The following is a 17367-nucleotide window of genomic DNA, read 5'->3' on the forward strand; positions in this document are numbered from 1 at the left end:
ATTGGTTTCTGGGCCTCTTCTATAATGCATTTCACTTTTATGATGGATTGTTGAGTGCCCGTGTAAAATTGTGAGCCAATCTTTCAGTGTCTGACACGAAAAACTAGATGTTCACCTCTGAAGTTATAGCCAACAGGAAATTTTGCAGTAGATGAGACATTACGTTTTCAAACAGGAAGATCTGAACATTGTATATTCTTTAGCAGCAGAACATTAAAAGTGCTTGATGAGATGGTTCCTGTGAGGGCAGGTATACACTGCAGTGTTAGGCTGTCCCAGATGAAAGATGACCAACGTGAAATAAATGTGGCAGTATCCATCGTTATGGAGCCACACACGTTTACAGATTGGCCTTACAAGTTTTTACAGATGGCCATTGTCACGGTCTTGCAACCACAGATAGCCTGAGACAAAATTATGGTAGTGTCAGAAATTTAGTGTGACCAACTCACAATGTGCTGCTATGACCTACGTCGATTAATCAACCAATGGGAATGCAGCATGAAATGACAAACTGAATGATGAAAGCCCTTTTCCCTATAACCATATGAGGGCCATGACCTGGTCCACATTATCATCCTCCTCCTCCTTATTCCTCAGGGAGGAGTTGGAAAAATGTAGTTTGACTCTGCATGCTAATCTGCACAAGCCACCAAACTGTAACTATACCTCTGATAATCAGTCTCATTTCAGCCATGCTAGGGACGTGTAATAATGGATGGCATTGTTGATCAGCTGGACAGTCGAGCACTTCATATGCACTCATCTATCCCTGGATGGGTTTCCAGCACAGACATTCATGGAGTCAAGTGGATGAATCCTAATGACACACGGATTCCTTGACTTTTCATCTATTGCCACCAATTCAAAGTTTTCATTTATCCAGTGACAGAGCTCAATGTGGATAAATCCTAATGTCGCAGTGTAACCACATTGTTTTATCTCTAGTACCAACATGAGGTTGATATCTGAGGTGCCATTAGATTGAAAACAGCTATAATAAGGTGTTCTGATCACTCTGGTGATCCCCTTGGATTGACACTTTTATCACCACTTTTACTTACACTACACAAATTCAGTTTGTCTAGTTCTTTAGTTTATGATGAAATAATTGTAAAACTAATGACGTTCCCATGATGATAAACTATACCTGTGTTTAATGCTAAATGTTACCATTCAAACATTAGATGGTGAACATGAATGATACCTTCCCCATGTTAGCTTTTTCATTGACAGCACACCAGCATTTAGTAAGAGCATGGCTGTAGACTTTCCTGCTCATCACTTGTTGTAAGTGACGCAGCCACATGATGATGTGCATCATCTGTTCTCACCATCAGAATGTGAGATTTTCCCTTTCAGAAAGGATTTCCAAAAAAAAAATTCCTGCAATTAACGCAAAATTGGTTTTTGCTGGATTCTTTATTTCCTGAACAAAATGGCCTTGAACACAATAGAGCGGGACGTTTATTATCACATTAAATATTCATCAGGGTTTGTGTGTGGCTGCAGGAGGGGATGGCCACTGGAGATTGTGTGATGGCAAAGGATGAATTAGTTTGATTTATCTCATGCTCATATTCATTTATACCGAAATTAGTTAGGGTCAAAATAGGATGGATAAATTTCATTTCATAATCTCATATGTTTTTTGTTTGTACATTAAATTATACAGTGTAATCCTAAAATGTACTGACTCTCCTGCTTGGCTGACAGAGAAGTTAATTTCATCTGGGCTTAAGGTGATTGTTTGATATCAAATGCATATCAGAGTTAATGATGTTGTCAATCAATGCTGACCTCAATTTAAAACGGGGGTTTGGAGGTCGACAAAGCCATGACTTTCATTTCTTTTTCCTCTCAGCAGCCGAATGTTTTGTGATCTACCTTCAATCATCGCTCGTCTGGCTTTAGGCTCCTGCAAGACTCTATAATGATCAGTCAGAGACACAACAAACAAACAGCAGTTCATCGTATATGTTCTGTAAATAAGTACATCTAACCCAGAGTGAAATTCAATAGTGTGTGTGTCGAAGCGTGGAGGAAGAACATCATATTTTCTGCCTGTGCCAGAATAAGCTATTAGTAGGCCAAGACATGTGCTACGAGTACATTTTAATATGAACAATAAAATTTGAAAACATCAATTGGATGAAAGAGGAGCTGCTTTGATTCATTATTATGAAACAACAGAATTGTCATATTCATTTTAACAAGCCGTTTTAGATTACAGAGTATTATTTCACAGATCTTGTGTTGCCTCTTCTCGCTGCTGAGTTCGTTATATTTATTCCACCTCCTCACCAGAGCAGACATCACACCTCCAAAAGGAGCATCTGTCAAAAGTCTGAACCATACATATTGTAGAGTATGTTTATCTGGCGGAGATTTGGCCCCACGCACACAACAGCCTGAGAGGTGCTTAACACCAAAGGTAGGTCTGAGGTCTTATTATAAACATTTGTGCTAATGAATCCCACTGCCACGTTTTAACACAGCATGAAAACACAGCCTGAAGGGGGGTTTATTCTGTATAAATTCAGCTGTATGAAAAGGTCTGGGCACCTCCACATTTTGTTGATTTCCGAAGTGGAGTAAATACAACATCTGCGGCATTAAAACATTAAAAATTAGCTTTTTTGGAAGAGACTCCTCATGCTGTGAACAGCATCGCCCGTCTGATTGTTAAGCATTCAGGACACAGTCAAAATTATGCATGCCTGCTTTTTGTTGATTCTAGTTTAGCTCTGAACATCCTTCAGCCTTATCTACTGATTCGGAAAATGAAAGGGATGACAGATTATTTCAACCCATTTATCTTTAAATGGTTTCTGACACATCCTATCCCACATGTTAAGGTGTTATGTAAGGTTAAATCAATCAGAACAGGTGCCCTCAGTTGTAAACAGATGATTGTTAAGCATGTACACCCCACTTCATATTTTATACATTAGTGTGATGCTATAACCACCTTATTTTGGATGTGAAAAAAGCTTAAGAGATGGTGTTTGACCCTCGGGAAGTATGTGACCATAACCTGGTGATTATCCACAACACTTCCATTAATCAGGTATTTTTCCAGTAAGTGTCTTGGTCTCTTTATTCATAACTTAATTACCTGGCAAGCCCGGGTTGACAGCCTATGCACCAGGCTACAGCACAGGTTGCAAAATTTAAGAATACTCTGACTTTGTGGGATTGACCAGAAAAAGGTATCTGTCCATCAGGCAGTCTTGGAAAGCCTAATCAGGTATGGGATACAGGTATGGCATGGTAACCTCTCAGCAAAGTTAGCATCCATGCTTGTCTTGTTCAGACCCCCATGAAGAACACCAGCCCCTTCAATCTGTGTGCAAGCACTGAAAGGTGCACAGAGAATACTGGAATATCCATTCTATGTCCTTCACTCTGAGTACGAGCTTTTGCACTCTGGGGAAACCCAAGTGGAGACTCAATCATTTTAAAGTCATTTGTACCTTCTTCTATTAACGTCTTAAATAGCAATGTCATAGTTTGAACCGTAGAGGCAATATTGTCCCCAAAGACATGGTGTTAGAATGGAGAGGTTCTGCAATATCTTGTCTTAACGTTTTGCAATATTGTTTTCACTGATGGCACTTAAATGTAGATGCATATGGAATGTGGCTGACTGGTCACAGTTGTTGCATAGAACTACAGAAGACCATCCAGAATCGTATTATTTCTTATCCCATTGCATTGCTTATCGTATCGTCTTGTACATATCGCACTGTAGCGATTTTTATCATATTGTATTGAACATATTGAATTGTACCAATTTGTATTGCATCTTATTGCATAAGACCGTATCACATTGTAATGTATCGCATTGTATCGTATCCTAACCCTATGACGTGTCACTTTTGTATTGATTGAAATAAGAGAAAACTGCTTTAAAGTCCCCAGTAGACTGTTATTATTACTGATGGACAGAGCCATTCTACCTGTTTCCCCATGTTTCCAGTCTTTGCTCTAAGGTTCAGTAACTGGCTGCTCGATGTAGCAACACATCTACCAGACACATGAAAGAAATATCACAGGAAAGAAACTGAATAAATGTATTTCCCCAAGTGTCTAACTGTTCCTTTAAACGTTAAAATATGAACTATAACACTGAGCCTGTTGCTGTCAAGAGCAATTTATTTGACTTGTCTGCCATATAAATATAGATATAAATATATATTAAACAAAACAGGAAAAAAATCCATAATTATATGCATATCCCCAGTGCAACAAAGCACCTCTAATCAGTCTGATGTGCTTGATCATACACAGGAATCTGTTACAGGGATTAAGTATGTAAGTGTAATCACTTAAAAAATGGAAAGGGATACAGGACAAAAAAAAATGATGTTGTGTAACAGCCATTTCAGCCTCTTAAAGTGGGTTTCTCCCTGCATTTATGTTGCAGTAGAGTTTGAATCAAGTTGACCAAAGCCCATTTTTCACAAAATCATCAGGCATGATAAAAGCTAAGTAGACTACTTCTCTGGGCCCATGGATCATTGCCATCCAGTCTTGCAGTTACAGTAATTTTCAATTCCACCGAAGAAGAGGACAGCCAAGAAAAATTTGAATTAATGGCAAAAGATATAGCTTTTCCACAGAATAACTAAAAACAAAGATGATGAGTCGTTTTTCATGTAGTGTGTGTGTTAGCTTTCGTTACAGCAGGATGTTTTGCAGCGCTGTCATTACAGTTGTGTTGAAGCTACACCAGTGTGTCCCTCAGCTCATGGTGTGTTGAAAAAGGACACACCCTTCTCAGACACTCTCAGACACTCATGTGGTTACCCTTTACTTGGCAAGTGAATGACAAACACTGAAAGCTGTCAAACTCACGTCAAATGATGGAAGCCTGCCTTCTGTGCATTTACGCCCGATGAAGTGCAAGCTGCCATCTTGGCAAGTCGAGGCAGCGTATTTTGATCACTCATCGCTCTCATTCCTGACATTATGAAGACAGCCTTCATTTTCTAGCACCTAAAAAATTAAAACAAATGTTTGTTGAATAAAATGTACCCACAGCTGCAGGAGTTGTCCGGGCAAACATTCCCATATGTCTTTAGAGGCCATTAGTTTTTAATATAAACAGGAAGGGGACACTGGGTGTAAATCAGGAAAATTAAAACTAATGAATGCATGATTAAGGCTGCTGTTGGCCTAAATTATTTTAAAAACTGCTCGTCAGTGTTGACATTAGTGCACTTAAAAACTGGCATTATTAGTGGAGTCTCTCCGTCTTCTCTGTCAGTTGCTTAGATGCACCAGCAGTGGCCAAACTTCCTTTCTCCTCACTTCATCAGCGCTCTCACAGACCACTTTAATTATCTGTGAGCGGAACTCCACACCTTGTTAATACTTGAATATTCTGCCCGACCACTTGAAATGTCTTTGGCTAAGATCGTTGGGATTTTCACCTTAATATTTTCTGAACTAATTTCGCAGGGATGATCTGTGGGTGGATGACAACTGCCGCAGCTGCTCTGTGAGCACAGGAGTGGATGGCATACAAGGCAGAAATGGGGCTCTTTTTAAAATAATGTGCCACAGGAAGACAGTGGAAACCACACAGTTCAAAGTGTTCATCAAAATTTCACACTCGGCGAGCTCAGTTTGCAGCATCCAAGTCAACCTGCTGAGCGGTGCTGGGGGGAAATCTATAGAAACAAATTAACTCCAAGTCTGTAGGTCTGGGCATGTGCAGATGATAACGGGCTTAAATTACAAAGCTCTTTCTCCTAATTGAAAATGCAGCTAATAGCATAAGTGCTGCTATCTGGGATAGCAAAAATAATGTGCAGGGGGCTCGCCGAGTTTAGGAATTCACAAAATGCTTCTGACTGTGGGGTTTGAACCACGGAGTTGCTTTTTTCATACACTCCATCTCTTTCACTTTCATCTTTCTCGACTCTCTCTCCTGCGTGCCATTCAATAAAACCTAAAACTCCTCTCGTATATCAGAAGAGATTGTGCTGTACTGTCCTTTACCGTGATGCAAATAACCCTCGACACTATCACTGCACATCACGGAGTTCTCCTCTCCTGCAACCTCTGCTGAATTCTGGTGCAAGTCGCACGACTTACACACACACGACACTGTATCGGATTAAATAATGTCAAACCCTAACAGTTTGAAAGTATAAATGCATCACTCTAAACCTAAACATGCATAAAAACCTGATAGTGGTTTTACTGTGTATTCGTACTTTGCATTGCGGTGTTTGGCACAAAATGTAACACACACTGAAATAAAAAAAAAATCCCATTACATTTTTAACAACTCAGGCGGCTCCCTTGAGCTGTAGAGGGCAAGGAATAACAAAGCAGAGGAAGTCTCGGCTCCTTACCTCTGATGGGCTATTAGTTATTCTAGCTAGTGGAAGCCCCATTAGGTCTGCCATTTAATGCTCCCACGCCACATTCTCTCATGAAAGTTACAAGATTGATAAGCTGGTCATCTCACCTCAAGCTTGTTTGAGAAACGCCCTGCCACAGATAATCTGACAAAGAGCTGATTTAGCTACCTGTGTAGCTCGCGGTATGTGACATTACTGAAAACAATGGGACATATTTGTGCAAGACTCTCCAGTGACTTCAGGGGGAAGGACACAACAAGAATGTAAGTGGTGCTTCAGCTCGGCCCCCTGACGTAGAACATATTCTAAAATGATTTATAGGGTCCACGTGGAATATAGGAAATGAGCTGTATGGCAGTGCGAGATAAAACTTTGTCTCTGAGCTGCGCTGACAGATACAATGGAGGAGAAAGATGTCTCCCGCACTCCACAGCGTGTCTGGTCAGCCTGACAAAAGGTGCAGCTACGATTCCAGTGACACTACATCTTTCCCAATGCAACGTGTCCTGTTAATCACACTTAACCATACTGCCAAACGGAAAAAAAAAGCAGCCGGACAATGGAAGACAGATGCATGGAATTAGATTTTTTTTTAAAGGAAAGAGTACACAGGCAATAAAAAAAAGCCTAATTAAGCATGAGCAAATTGATTAGTCTTTCTGTCAAGGCTTTGTGTCTCAATCCCTCCTGACGTACAGTGGCTCAGAGTCACTCATGTGGAGTCTGGTGTTAGAGTGAGAATTTCAATTTAAAGTTTCACTTGTGTAACTGAATAGTTTCTTTCTCTTATACTTTCCAAACAAAAGTCGTTTGTAGCTGCAGTAGCACAGAAAATCCAGACGGAAATCGAGCCCAAATGCATAATTTATCTTGTATTTGGCTTCAGGCCTTCAGAGCGCTCTCAAGCCTGCAGTGACTGTTTGAACTTTGTAAATGAAAATAATCACTAAAAGCTTAAGTATATGATTGCTGGAGGCAGAAAAAGCAGAATGTGGTATACGATCGACTGGTGCAATTGTAAATATTCATATATTTAACACAGTACAAAACAAATATCAAAACTCACATGACTTGTGCGTTTGCGCTTACAGCTGCTGTAGCAAACACACAGGATAGGAGAGGACCACCTGCACGGTGACTTGATCCAATTCATTTTGATCATTCTGTTCAGGACAGCAAGCCATTTGTGAATAAATATCAGGCTGGCCGATAATACATAGATTCATCAATGAGCTCTTTTCGTGTCAGGAATGAAAAATGAACCTACTTTGTGTATAATGCATCTTACTGTATGTAAGTTATGCAGGGAGAGGAGCTGCCACTGCAGTTTCGGCTAATGGGATTCATATTTTAGCAATAAAACTGCATGATTCAGAACAACAGCTGGGTAATCACATGGAACTGAACAAACCCAGCATATTGCGAAGCAAGTCACCATGCACTGACCTTTACCTCCTAATCCCAAAAAACAGACAAGTGCAGAGGAGGAAAAGTGAAAAAAGTACTTTTCTCCACAGATCGTTGGGAAATTTACCTCTCATGCCTCGCAGTGGAAATGGATTTTTGGAGGGCAACGGTCATACCTCGCATTCCCTGGAGCCTGAGATGGTGTATGTGTAAGGTCCTGTCCCATTAACCAGCACATCCATAGTCTCTGAGTGTGAAGGTTTGTAGTCCACATAGTACTCTTGCAGGGGGGAATTAAGGGAGCGCTCAGTCTCCCGAGCCTTTTTCTGCCGCTTTTTAACCGTTGAGCGCTGCTGAAGCTGCTTGATACTGCTGGGATAGCGCTTCCATGAGACATAGATCACCAGCAGAATAATAGCCACGGATAAGAGGAGAGCCACGCTACCAGCTATGATCTTGTGGAAGGACACGTACTCAGTGTCTGGCAGGGGGATAGTGGGGGAGACCTCGGACGGAGCTGGGGAGTCTGTCCTGTTCCAGGTCAGCTTCTTGTCCACCACAGACAGCGTAGAAAGAGGCAGCAACTCGGCTGGAAACGCAGAAGTGAGGGGCGATGTTGTCGAGGGGATGGGACTCGGTGTCGCTGTACAGATTTTATAGGTGTCCACCACATCAGTCACTTTCTCCCCTTGTGCCTCCTTAGGGTCGGCACAAATCAGAGTGGTCTCCTTGTTACCCTTAAAGGCCTTGAGCCAGGCCACCAGGGGACATATGTTAGGGTTACAGTACCACAAATTACCAGCCAGACTGATGGTAGTGAGGGAGATCCAAGTCTCCGCCGTCTGCTGAGACACATTGGTGAGTTTGTTGGAGTCCAGATTAAGTGTCTGAAGATTAGGGAGGCATTGAAATGTACTTGGCTCCAGCATTTGGAGTTCATTTCCCGAAAGATCCAGCTTTTGCAAGGAAGTCCACATCCACGGCAGGCCCTGGGTTAGCAGCTTGATACGGTTCCATTGTAAATAGAGCGCCCTCAGGTTAGTCAGGCGAGGGAAATGAGCAAAGTTTATCTTTGAGAACTGGTTGTGCTCCAAATGAAGCTCGATGAGTTTAAGGAGCCCTGCAAAGGCATTACGTGTGAGGCTCCGTAGCCTGTTGTAGCCGATATCAAGAAACTCCAGGTTGCGACAGTCAAGGAAAACTCGCATTGGGACAGTTTTTAAGGAATTTGACCTCAAGTGTAAACTCTGCAGCTTCCGTAGACCCACGAACTGCTTGGGTTGGAGAACCTGCAGTTTATTGTAGGAAAGGTCAAGATTGCGTAAATTGGGAACGTCATGGAAAGTATTGTTTTCTAGCTGTGTGATCTTATTCGAGCTCAGAATCAGTTCTTTGAGCCTGCGTATCCCGTGGAAAGCCTGGCCGTCCACAGCATTGATGTAGTTATGGTCAAGGTAGAGCCAAACCAGTTGACTCAGCCCTGCAAACTGGTGAGCTCTGAGGTCCATGAGGCTGTTGTAGCGCAGGGACAGACCCTGTGTGCCTACAGACACATTGCTTGGCACGTCACGGAAGGCATTGGATTCGCAGTATATTATTTTCCCATCACATCTACAGCTCTGGGGGCAGGGACGCTCACGGATGGCGCTTGGAGCAGCGAGCAGCCAGGTGGGCACCACTACTGTGAATACAAGCCATCTGTAAAGCATGGGAAGTCCTGCAGACACAGAAAAGTGGCACATTTGAGAGCATAAACGTGGAGCACAGACTAGAATAAGGGAGAAATGGATGAGATCAAATTGAATTAAGGAACCAAATATTATCACTGTGATCTGAAGCACTTGATAACAGAGGGGGTGTTTGCAGCCTGTGTTCATGGCAAACCTACACACACACACACACACACACACACACACACACACACACACACACACTTACATCCATTATCACAGTCAAAGTCATGTTCCTGGGAGACAGGGAAAAGGTGATTGATAACCTCATGCATCAGGAATAATCAGTCAAACAGTTACTGAGCAGGAAGCCTCCTTCGGATCCCACAGCCTGCAGTCATCATTCACAAACCGCAGGAGAGCAAAGAAATTAGCTTTAAGTGAATAATAACTGGCAAACGACTGAGGACTTTGCGCAGAAACGAAGGGGAACTGTCCACATACCCATATTTGCGCGGTGTCGGCTCCTCCTCATGCTCAGGGCTCTCTGTTGCATGCGTTCCGCGTCCACATGTTAGACGCACCCGGCGTGTGTTGGTCCGGATGGGTCCGGACACGCACCCTGGACGCCCGTGTGGGCCGTGGAGAGCGTGTACGCACTTTGCGCCGCAGCCAGGTCCGCTTTGCGCACAGCCGCACACCTGTCGGATGAGACGAGAGCGGCTCCAGAAGGTGAGCATCAACCTCAGCCTGTAGTTTCCCACGTTACCGCACAACAGCCCGAGCTTCAGGCATATCTGTGCCAGCCACATGAACAAAAAGCCCTTGGACGGATGCGCTCAAGCTTTGTATCCTCCTGAGAATGACATTGTTCAGCGCGTGTTTTTGGAAGGCGGAGGAAAGAAAAGAGCCCATTTTAAACACCCGTGTCGCCAATTGTTGAATCTAGGTTTAGTGGCAGCAAAAAAAAAAAGAGGCTGGAAACCGACCAAGTGAAGAATTTTGAAAGGGATTAAACTGTGGTCCAAAGCCGACAAGTTGGATGTATCCCAAATTCAGATGTGGATAGTGGGAGGAGAAGGCGCAGTCTGCTGTGGATTAGACCCGTTGACCGTGGCATCAAGAATAAATCAGTTGTATAGCAACAGGAATGATGTCGGTGGAGGATCCGACTGAGCTCGCTGGTGCTCGTTTCAGGACTTGAGATGCCCTCTCCTGGTCAACCAGTGACTCTCCGCAGCCCACACTAAAGTAGACTTCATTGTCCCCAGGTACAGAGCCTGCATATCAATTCAGGCACAGGGATGGGAAGTGGGTTTGCTCTGCATTTACATATGTGTGAAGATACACTGCCAGCCATAGGCTCTCATTTAGCCTGTGTTCACATTCATGTCCAGCTCACTGCAGGATTAAAATCCTCTAAATAAAATTTTTACAGTGAGCTGAGAAATGTTAGTGACTTCTATTAACTCATTTTTATCACAGGCAGGCATGACTGTGTCAAAAATAAAAAAATGTTTTAATAGTGACTGGTCTATAGATTGAATACACTGTTGGAATATTCAGAGTTGTCACTATTTACCTGCTGATGAATATATAAGACTGCAGAATGCATCCATATTGAATGGAAACACCTTGGTACCAACAAATTGACTTAAATATATCACTGAAGTAAATACACTTAATAATAATAATAATAATAATAATAATAATAATAGCTTGAATTTATATAGCACCTTTCAAGAGACCCGTAATTTCCTCCCTTGACCATCATATATTGTATTATTATATTTTGGAGTTGCATCTGTCCATATAGTTAAATGTCTTAGTGGCTATATTATAACATTGCATGTGTATGTCACTGTATCAGCATTATAACCAATTGTCATCTCCTGTCTGCTAATGATTTTTTTCCCCCACTAAATCCAGAATATCCTCGGGGGTCTTACTCTGGATCTGGAGGCGGGCCTGAAAAGGTCAGCGTAGTTTGTGTTACCAAAAGCACAGCGATAAGCAAGAAAAACAACTTACCTTGTCTTCTACAGCTGTTTATAGGATCCAGTTGTTTGCCTTTTCCAATAAAACTATTATTTCACAATCTAATTATTGCTTTTTTCTGCTTTATGTGGTATCAACAACTAGCACACAGTTTGAAAATGAACCAGAAACAGTAGAAATAGATTTCGGGTACTTTTCACATGCAGTTATTGCATCCCTTTTATATTTTAATTCATGCAGAAAAAGTTAAGACAGGTTTTTCTTCTCTACTCATTGTTGCATGTTGACACTGATATGCACCGTGTGTAAACAAAGGGTGCACTCAAGGCCTCATAATGGGACTTTGAGTCAGGGTCAAAATCATCACTTCTAATGGGTCCCTCTGCTTCTGTACTTAATGAGTAGAGTAATTACCGGTAATGGATGTTAATGAACATTTGAGCCCAAATTGCAGATAGTTTGTGACAAAGAAATCGGTGGAAACAAAAATAAAACTGATGCATTCAGCACATTAATGCCAGGCACTGATTTAATTTTCATTGTTAGATCAATCAGCTAACGGGAGTTGAAGGACAGGGCAGGGACCTGGTCTCCCTATCTCTCTCTCACACACACACAAACACACACACCAAGGTGACTGGAAGAGTGACACATGCTATTACCAAGTACACTGTACGCAGCTTTGAATGTAGCATATCCTTCAGTGTGCATCATATATTCTATCAAACGGTCTGAAGATATTACCAAACCAATCGTGGCGAAAAAGAACTAAGATTGATTCTTTCACCAATGCAACAGAGCCTTTGCATTCAAATCTCGAAGGTTTTAGATATACAGTAAGTACCGATACATATATATTATAAAAAATTTGACTTGTGTCATACTCAAAAAGTGTATTATTTTGTCAGAAGCTTTTGAGGGTAAGTTAGAATGACCAGTTGCCTCAGAAAGGAGCCTTGAGGTGTGAATGAATTGGATCTTTGTCAGTTTGAATGGTACCATATACAATGTGTAGTCATGTACAATGCAGATACTACCTCTAAACCTTCCATACATATCAGGCCATTAAAATCGTTCGAGAGAACAAGGATGCTATGTTTTTCATTAAGCATGTGAATCACTTCAGGCTGTTCTTGGAAATCAATTCAACTCAAACAAGACTAGCTGCATTTATTGAGTATATTGTTATTGAACTGTATATTATCATCATCCATTAAGCCCCCACATTATACATTACATGTTAAAATCATCACACATCTGCATAAAGGAATAGTGAAAACATGGACAGTTTTCATCAAAATAATTGGATTACTGTCAATCGTACGCATACAAGAAATGGCAAATGATAATATTGCAGACCCAGCTCTCTTTTTTAAGTTGAATTTTTAGAATATATGTATTGAAAAAGTCATTTACATACAGATTAACCACGACTCACAAAGTCTCAGTCTATTATTGCTGGCACTAAACTAAGTAAGATACATTTTGCCATTTCACTGTTTGGACTTTTGCATTAATCATTTATTACATTTGAATAAAAATGCACATATCTATTGAACATTTATGGTTGCAAACTAATTATAATTTGTAAGAGCAAGAGAACTCTCATGAGTTGGATCCCCTTGGTCTCTTTTCTAATCATCCACTCCCCAAACATGTCATTTTAATTAGCATATTGTTAAATCTTTATATAGAACTGAATAGCCACAGATTCATATAGGGGGGGATGGGAACTTCTTTTATCCTGTTGTAATACAATGTTAAAAATCCCTGCACGTTGCTGTTGTGCTCCCCTCCCATGCTGAGTTCCTGTAAATTCCCCGTGGTCTGCGCATCACTTCTTATTTATGTTGTCGAACAAGACCAACTTTCACATTTCATTCAGCTTTTGGGGTGTTTGCTGTAGAGACTTGTGCCAGCAATGCAGAGCTGCAATGGATCAATAATTGAGTTCCACAGCATATGTATAGTCATCGCTCTGCAATGGAAAGAATGCCAATTTATTTTAACTCCACCAACTTGAATATTTCTTTTCTTACAGCTATAATTTGACTGCTTGTTAAAACCTTCTTCAAATAGAGAAATGACCTATGTTTTAGATTTCGTGACGTGCTGACTCATTAGATGATCGTCCAGGGTCGTCACACTCGTGTCATGAAAAGCAGAGAGAGACAGACCATAAACAACAGAGGTATAGTACCTCTATGAGCACTCACCACACTTTGCAAATAAGTCACTCACTAAATTGCTTCCTATGAAACTTTAATGACTGTCTGTGACTGACTGAGTCCTGAATAATAGAGCAAGGGAAGGACCTGCTTTTTGGCAGTATAATGAATCCCACTGAAACAGGGAGCAGGGACGTCTAACTACAAAAACAATTAGGACAAAGGGAGACTTTAAACAGTGCTGAAGCAGTGTGTATTTACTCTGACCCTGACTTTTAAACTTTAATTACCCTGCAAATTACACACACATAACAACCCAGCAGCAGGTAGATATTTCTGAGACAGAGGACTGGTCCCCGAACATCTGGTTTTTTATCCCCTATTGCTATGACTTTAAGGAGAAAAGAAAATGCTACATATACTTTTATTTGTCTTTTGAGGTACAACGGGCTGTATATAGGTTTAGCTTTGATTACATTATCTGAAATCTGCGTCTCTGCTCAGAAAGCTGAACTGAAGTCAGAGCACTGAAGAGACTCTTGAAATCTTGATGATTCATATTCTGTTTTATTCTGGGAACCTTTTTTCCTAGGATGTATTAAATGCATCTTTTCTCTTTAGACCTATTCATATCCTGACACACAGAGGTGATAGAACACACAGGGCATTAATGATAGATAGCTGAATGAACAAACCATTAAAACACTTAGGTTTCAGAGGTTAAACAAGAGCTCTTCAGTCTTTTCTGCCAGAAGATTTTACAGAATTTTCAAGACACGCAGTCTTCACATGTCAGTCAACCTTTTCAGATATTGTCTCATGCATAAAAAATAAACACTTCTGCAGGGAATTCTATGAGGATCAGTCGGTAATGCATTATAGAAATGATGGTAATGGGTTTCTACACTTAAACCAGAGTCAAACAACCAGACAATAATTGATGGCTTCCTGCTAAATCAGCAGGCCCATGCACCAAAGATTTAAACGTTCATTTGTGTATTTCCTCAAGTGTCGCGATAGGAGGATAGTCCACTGCAAAATGGTTTCTGAATCTTTCAACAGGGAGAAACTAAAGACAAGGTACAACCACGTACCTTTGCTATTTGTACTTAAATGAAAAATGGGCAAATTCAGCCACTGAGATGTGATTCTGTCCTGTCAGTCATATCTTTGGTGCAACCTTTGTCGTTAAGTGCATTTTCATGTACTGCACCAAGGGCATATATTTACTGTCTGTGCACATCCGAAAAAAAACACACTGTACAGTAAAACCCAATTCGGTGCAACTTTATACTAAAACAGCTTGAGAAAATCAGTTTTGCAAGATTATTCGAAAATGTTGGTAGTTTTTGTTCCTGGATAAAAACTTTTTAGTTTACATATTAACTTTTTAGTTTGCATATTAGCTTGATATTAAGTAGATGTAGAATAAAAAGGTTTTATATGGGAGGGAAGTCTAAGTTTTTTTTTAATTTGTGATAAGGAATCACAATATGTTCTTGTTATAATTTTCAGTACAGTAACACATGCAACTACAAAATAAAAAGTCTATGTTTCAATCCTTTTCTTTTGTTGTCTTTTTGGTGAGCAAAAGATTACACAAAAAATTACTGAATTACAGATTTCCACCTTACTTGCTGCAAGGATGGGACATTGGCCAAGAAAGAACCCACACTACTGGAGTGGACTCGGACGAAGGTGCAGATCAAGGATTTTTTTTTTTTCACTTTCTTTAACATTCACCAATTTCCCACTGAATAATTGATGGAGGTCCAGGATAAAAATCAGCCTTGGTGGAGGTATGCACTCTACTGAGTGCCATTCTAGTTTGTTTTGTGTTTACTTTCTGTGACACTCTAGCTTTTTATTGGTGACTGTATTCAGAAAGCTGGCTGGCTGCTCCTATGCTGTTTGCTCTTTATGTGAAAATTAAAAATGTAATTAAACCCCCGAGATTGAGCGAATGAGAGACATGTATTTGCATGAGTGACACACATACACCCACCACACTCACACTGGCAGCCTGACAGTTGGTACTATGGGTACTCGGGCCAATTCAATGTACCTTGTCTTATAGAAGCACAAAAAAATCCAAAGGTTAAAGTCCTTACATAAAATACACATAAGATGGAAAAGTTTTTTGTGGATTACTGTAATGTCATCCACCCCATCTCAAGACAAAGGCCACTGACTTTTATTGAGCGATAAACTTCCAGAGAAGATATTTCAAATATATATGTAAAGGTTGTCTTGAAATTATGGGGATTGATTAAAATCAAAAGTACTTTTGATGTTTTATTACAACAGTGGTTCTGAGACGCCTGCACTTCTTGGATTAGCAGACATGGATGATAAAGGGTCAAAGGTCAGTCAACGATGGCTGAGTGGAGGAATCAATCCAATTGTCCCTCTCTCCACCAATCTGTGTGTATATTACATTTACAGTATTGACAAGTACTGCAGATACAGCACAGTGTGGTGCACAACTAACTAACTAACCAGTTATACATATGGATTCAGAACGCAACCCTTAGAATCTCCTTCAGTATTGTCATCTAGATTAACATATTGTAGTAAAGGTGGACTCACATTGATCTCTCTTTATGGGATGTGATATTTCATTGGCAGTTAGAAGACTGTGGCTGTCACCAATCTGAGGTTGATTACATTGTCATTGCTAATTGTCACTTTCAAGATGAGGCTGGTGCACACACACACACACACAGTCGCTATGCAGGATCCAGCTGATGAAATGATTGTGATCATTGTCAGTGCAGCACATCCCCCTCCACAGAGTGCAGGTTTCATTTTCTGCTGCTCTGCCTAAATGTTGTGAAGCAGCCTCCCCTGATGGCGTGATTGTTGAGCAGCACGTTTCACCCACACTTCAGGTGCACATTTCTCCAATATGAGATCCCTCCCAAGACACATGTGAGACGGCGCAGTCTTTGAAGAGCAGAGTTTGTTTGACATTCAATGACACAAATGTGCTACTATATAAGTCTGAGCGGTATTATCCTAACAGAACGGCTCATTTTCACAGCTATCGCATGAACCCCTGCTGTGGTGCTCATGGAGTGGATTTCATAAGTACATGTAATCTTAGAGCTATCCACAGGCATCAGAGGAATCATGTTTGATTCGACATTATTACATTTTGATATGACTTCATCAGTGACCTGGATGCTGATTTGATTTCTGTCTTATCTTTGCTGGAGTCATGATCAGTGTCAGCAGCTCTCAGAGCAGGTCATTCCTCTGTGCGTGCACAAGGGGTTGCTGTTACCACACAGTACAACTCAGTCTCGCCAGTGCATCCTGTCAAGTGTGCTGTTTTTCACACATTGTGTTCCCAAAGTGAATTAAAGGTTTTACCTTCTTCTCCTGCTTCAAACATGCTCCCTCCATCCTCCTTCTGTCCACTGCCCACTTCACAGGGGCCATTCATTTGAATACCAGTAATCCTTCTGTCGTCACCTCTTCAGCAGCATCTCCAGATACAGAGGTGTTAACGGTTTATCTGCATAAACATCCAATCCATTGCTTGCCCCAGAGCGTGTAGATGGATGCCTCGCAGCCTCGCACTTAAGCTGTTGCCATAATTATCATTTAAAGAACCTGCCGAGGCAGGGAGCAAAAGTCCTGATTACCCAGCTTCCTGCTGGTTTTTGAATGAATGATTGAAAGTATTAACGAATAAATGGTGGATTTGGATAATGTCACCTCCTTATCCCGTTTAAGGAAATA

The 17367-nt window shown here is 41.1% G+C and overlaps 1 protein-coding gene and 1 long non-coding RNA gene across 2 annotated transcripts in view; one reads left to right on the forward strand and one right to left on the reverse strand.

Annotated features, from left to right (window-relative positions):
* Window positions 1-9962, reverse strand: part of LOC118114519 (leucine-rich repeat transmembrane neuronal protein 4) — a 45768-nt gene extending 35806 nt beyond the window's left edge. Inside the window, exons 1-2 of the mRNA XM_035164976.2 lie at window positions 9959-9962; window positions 7912-9501 (exon numbers count right to left, since the gene is read on the reverse strand). Of these exons, the coding sequence (XP_035020867.2) occupies window positions 7955-9501; window positions 9959-9962 (1551 nt within the window). The 3' untranslated portion in view covers window positions 7912-7954. The remainder of the gene's footprint in view (window positions 1-7911; window positions 9502-9958) is intronic.
* A 33-nt stretch (window positions 9963-9995) lies between these two features.
* LOC118114520 lies at window positions 9996-11557 on the forward strand. The gene is made up of 2 exons (XR_004697456.2): window positions 9996-10725; window positions 11384-11557. It is a non-coding gene; the product is annotated as an uncharacterized LOC118114520 (long non-coding RNA).
* Window positions 11558-17367: the final 5810 nt, after the last annotated feature.

This window comes from Hippoglossus stenolepis, chromosome 9 (assembly GCF_022539355.2).
Source record: "Hippoglossus stenolepis isolate QCI-W04-F060 chromosome 9, HSTE1.2, whole genome shotgun sequence".
Classification (NCBI taxonomy): Eukaryota; Metazoa; Chordata; class Actinopteri; order Pleuronectiformes; family Pleuronectidae; genus Hippoglossus; species Hippoglossus stenolepis.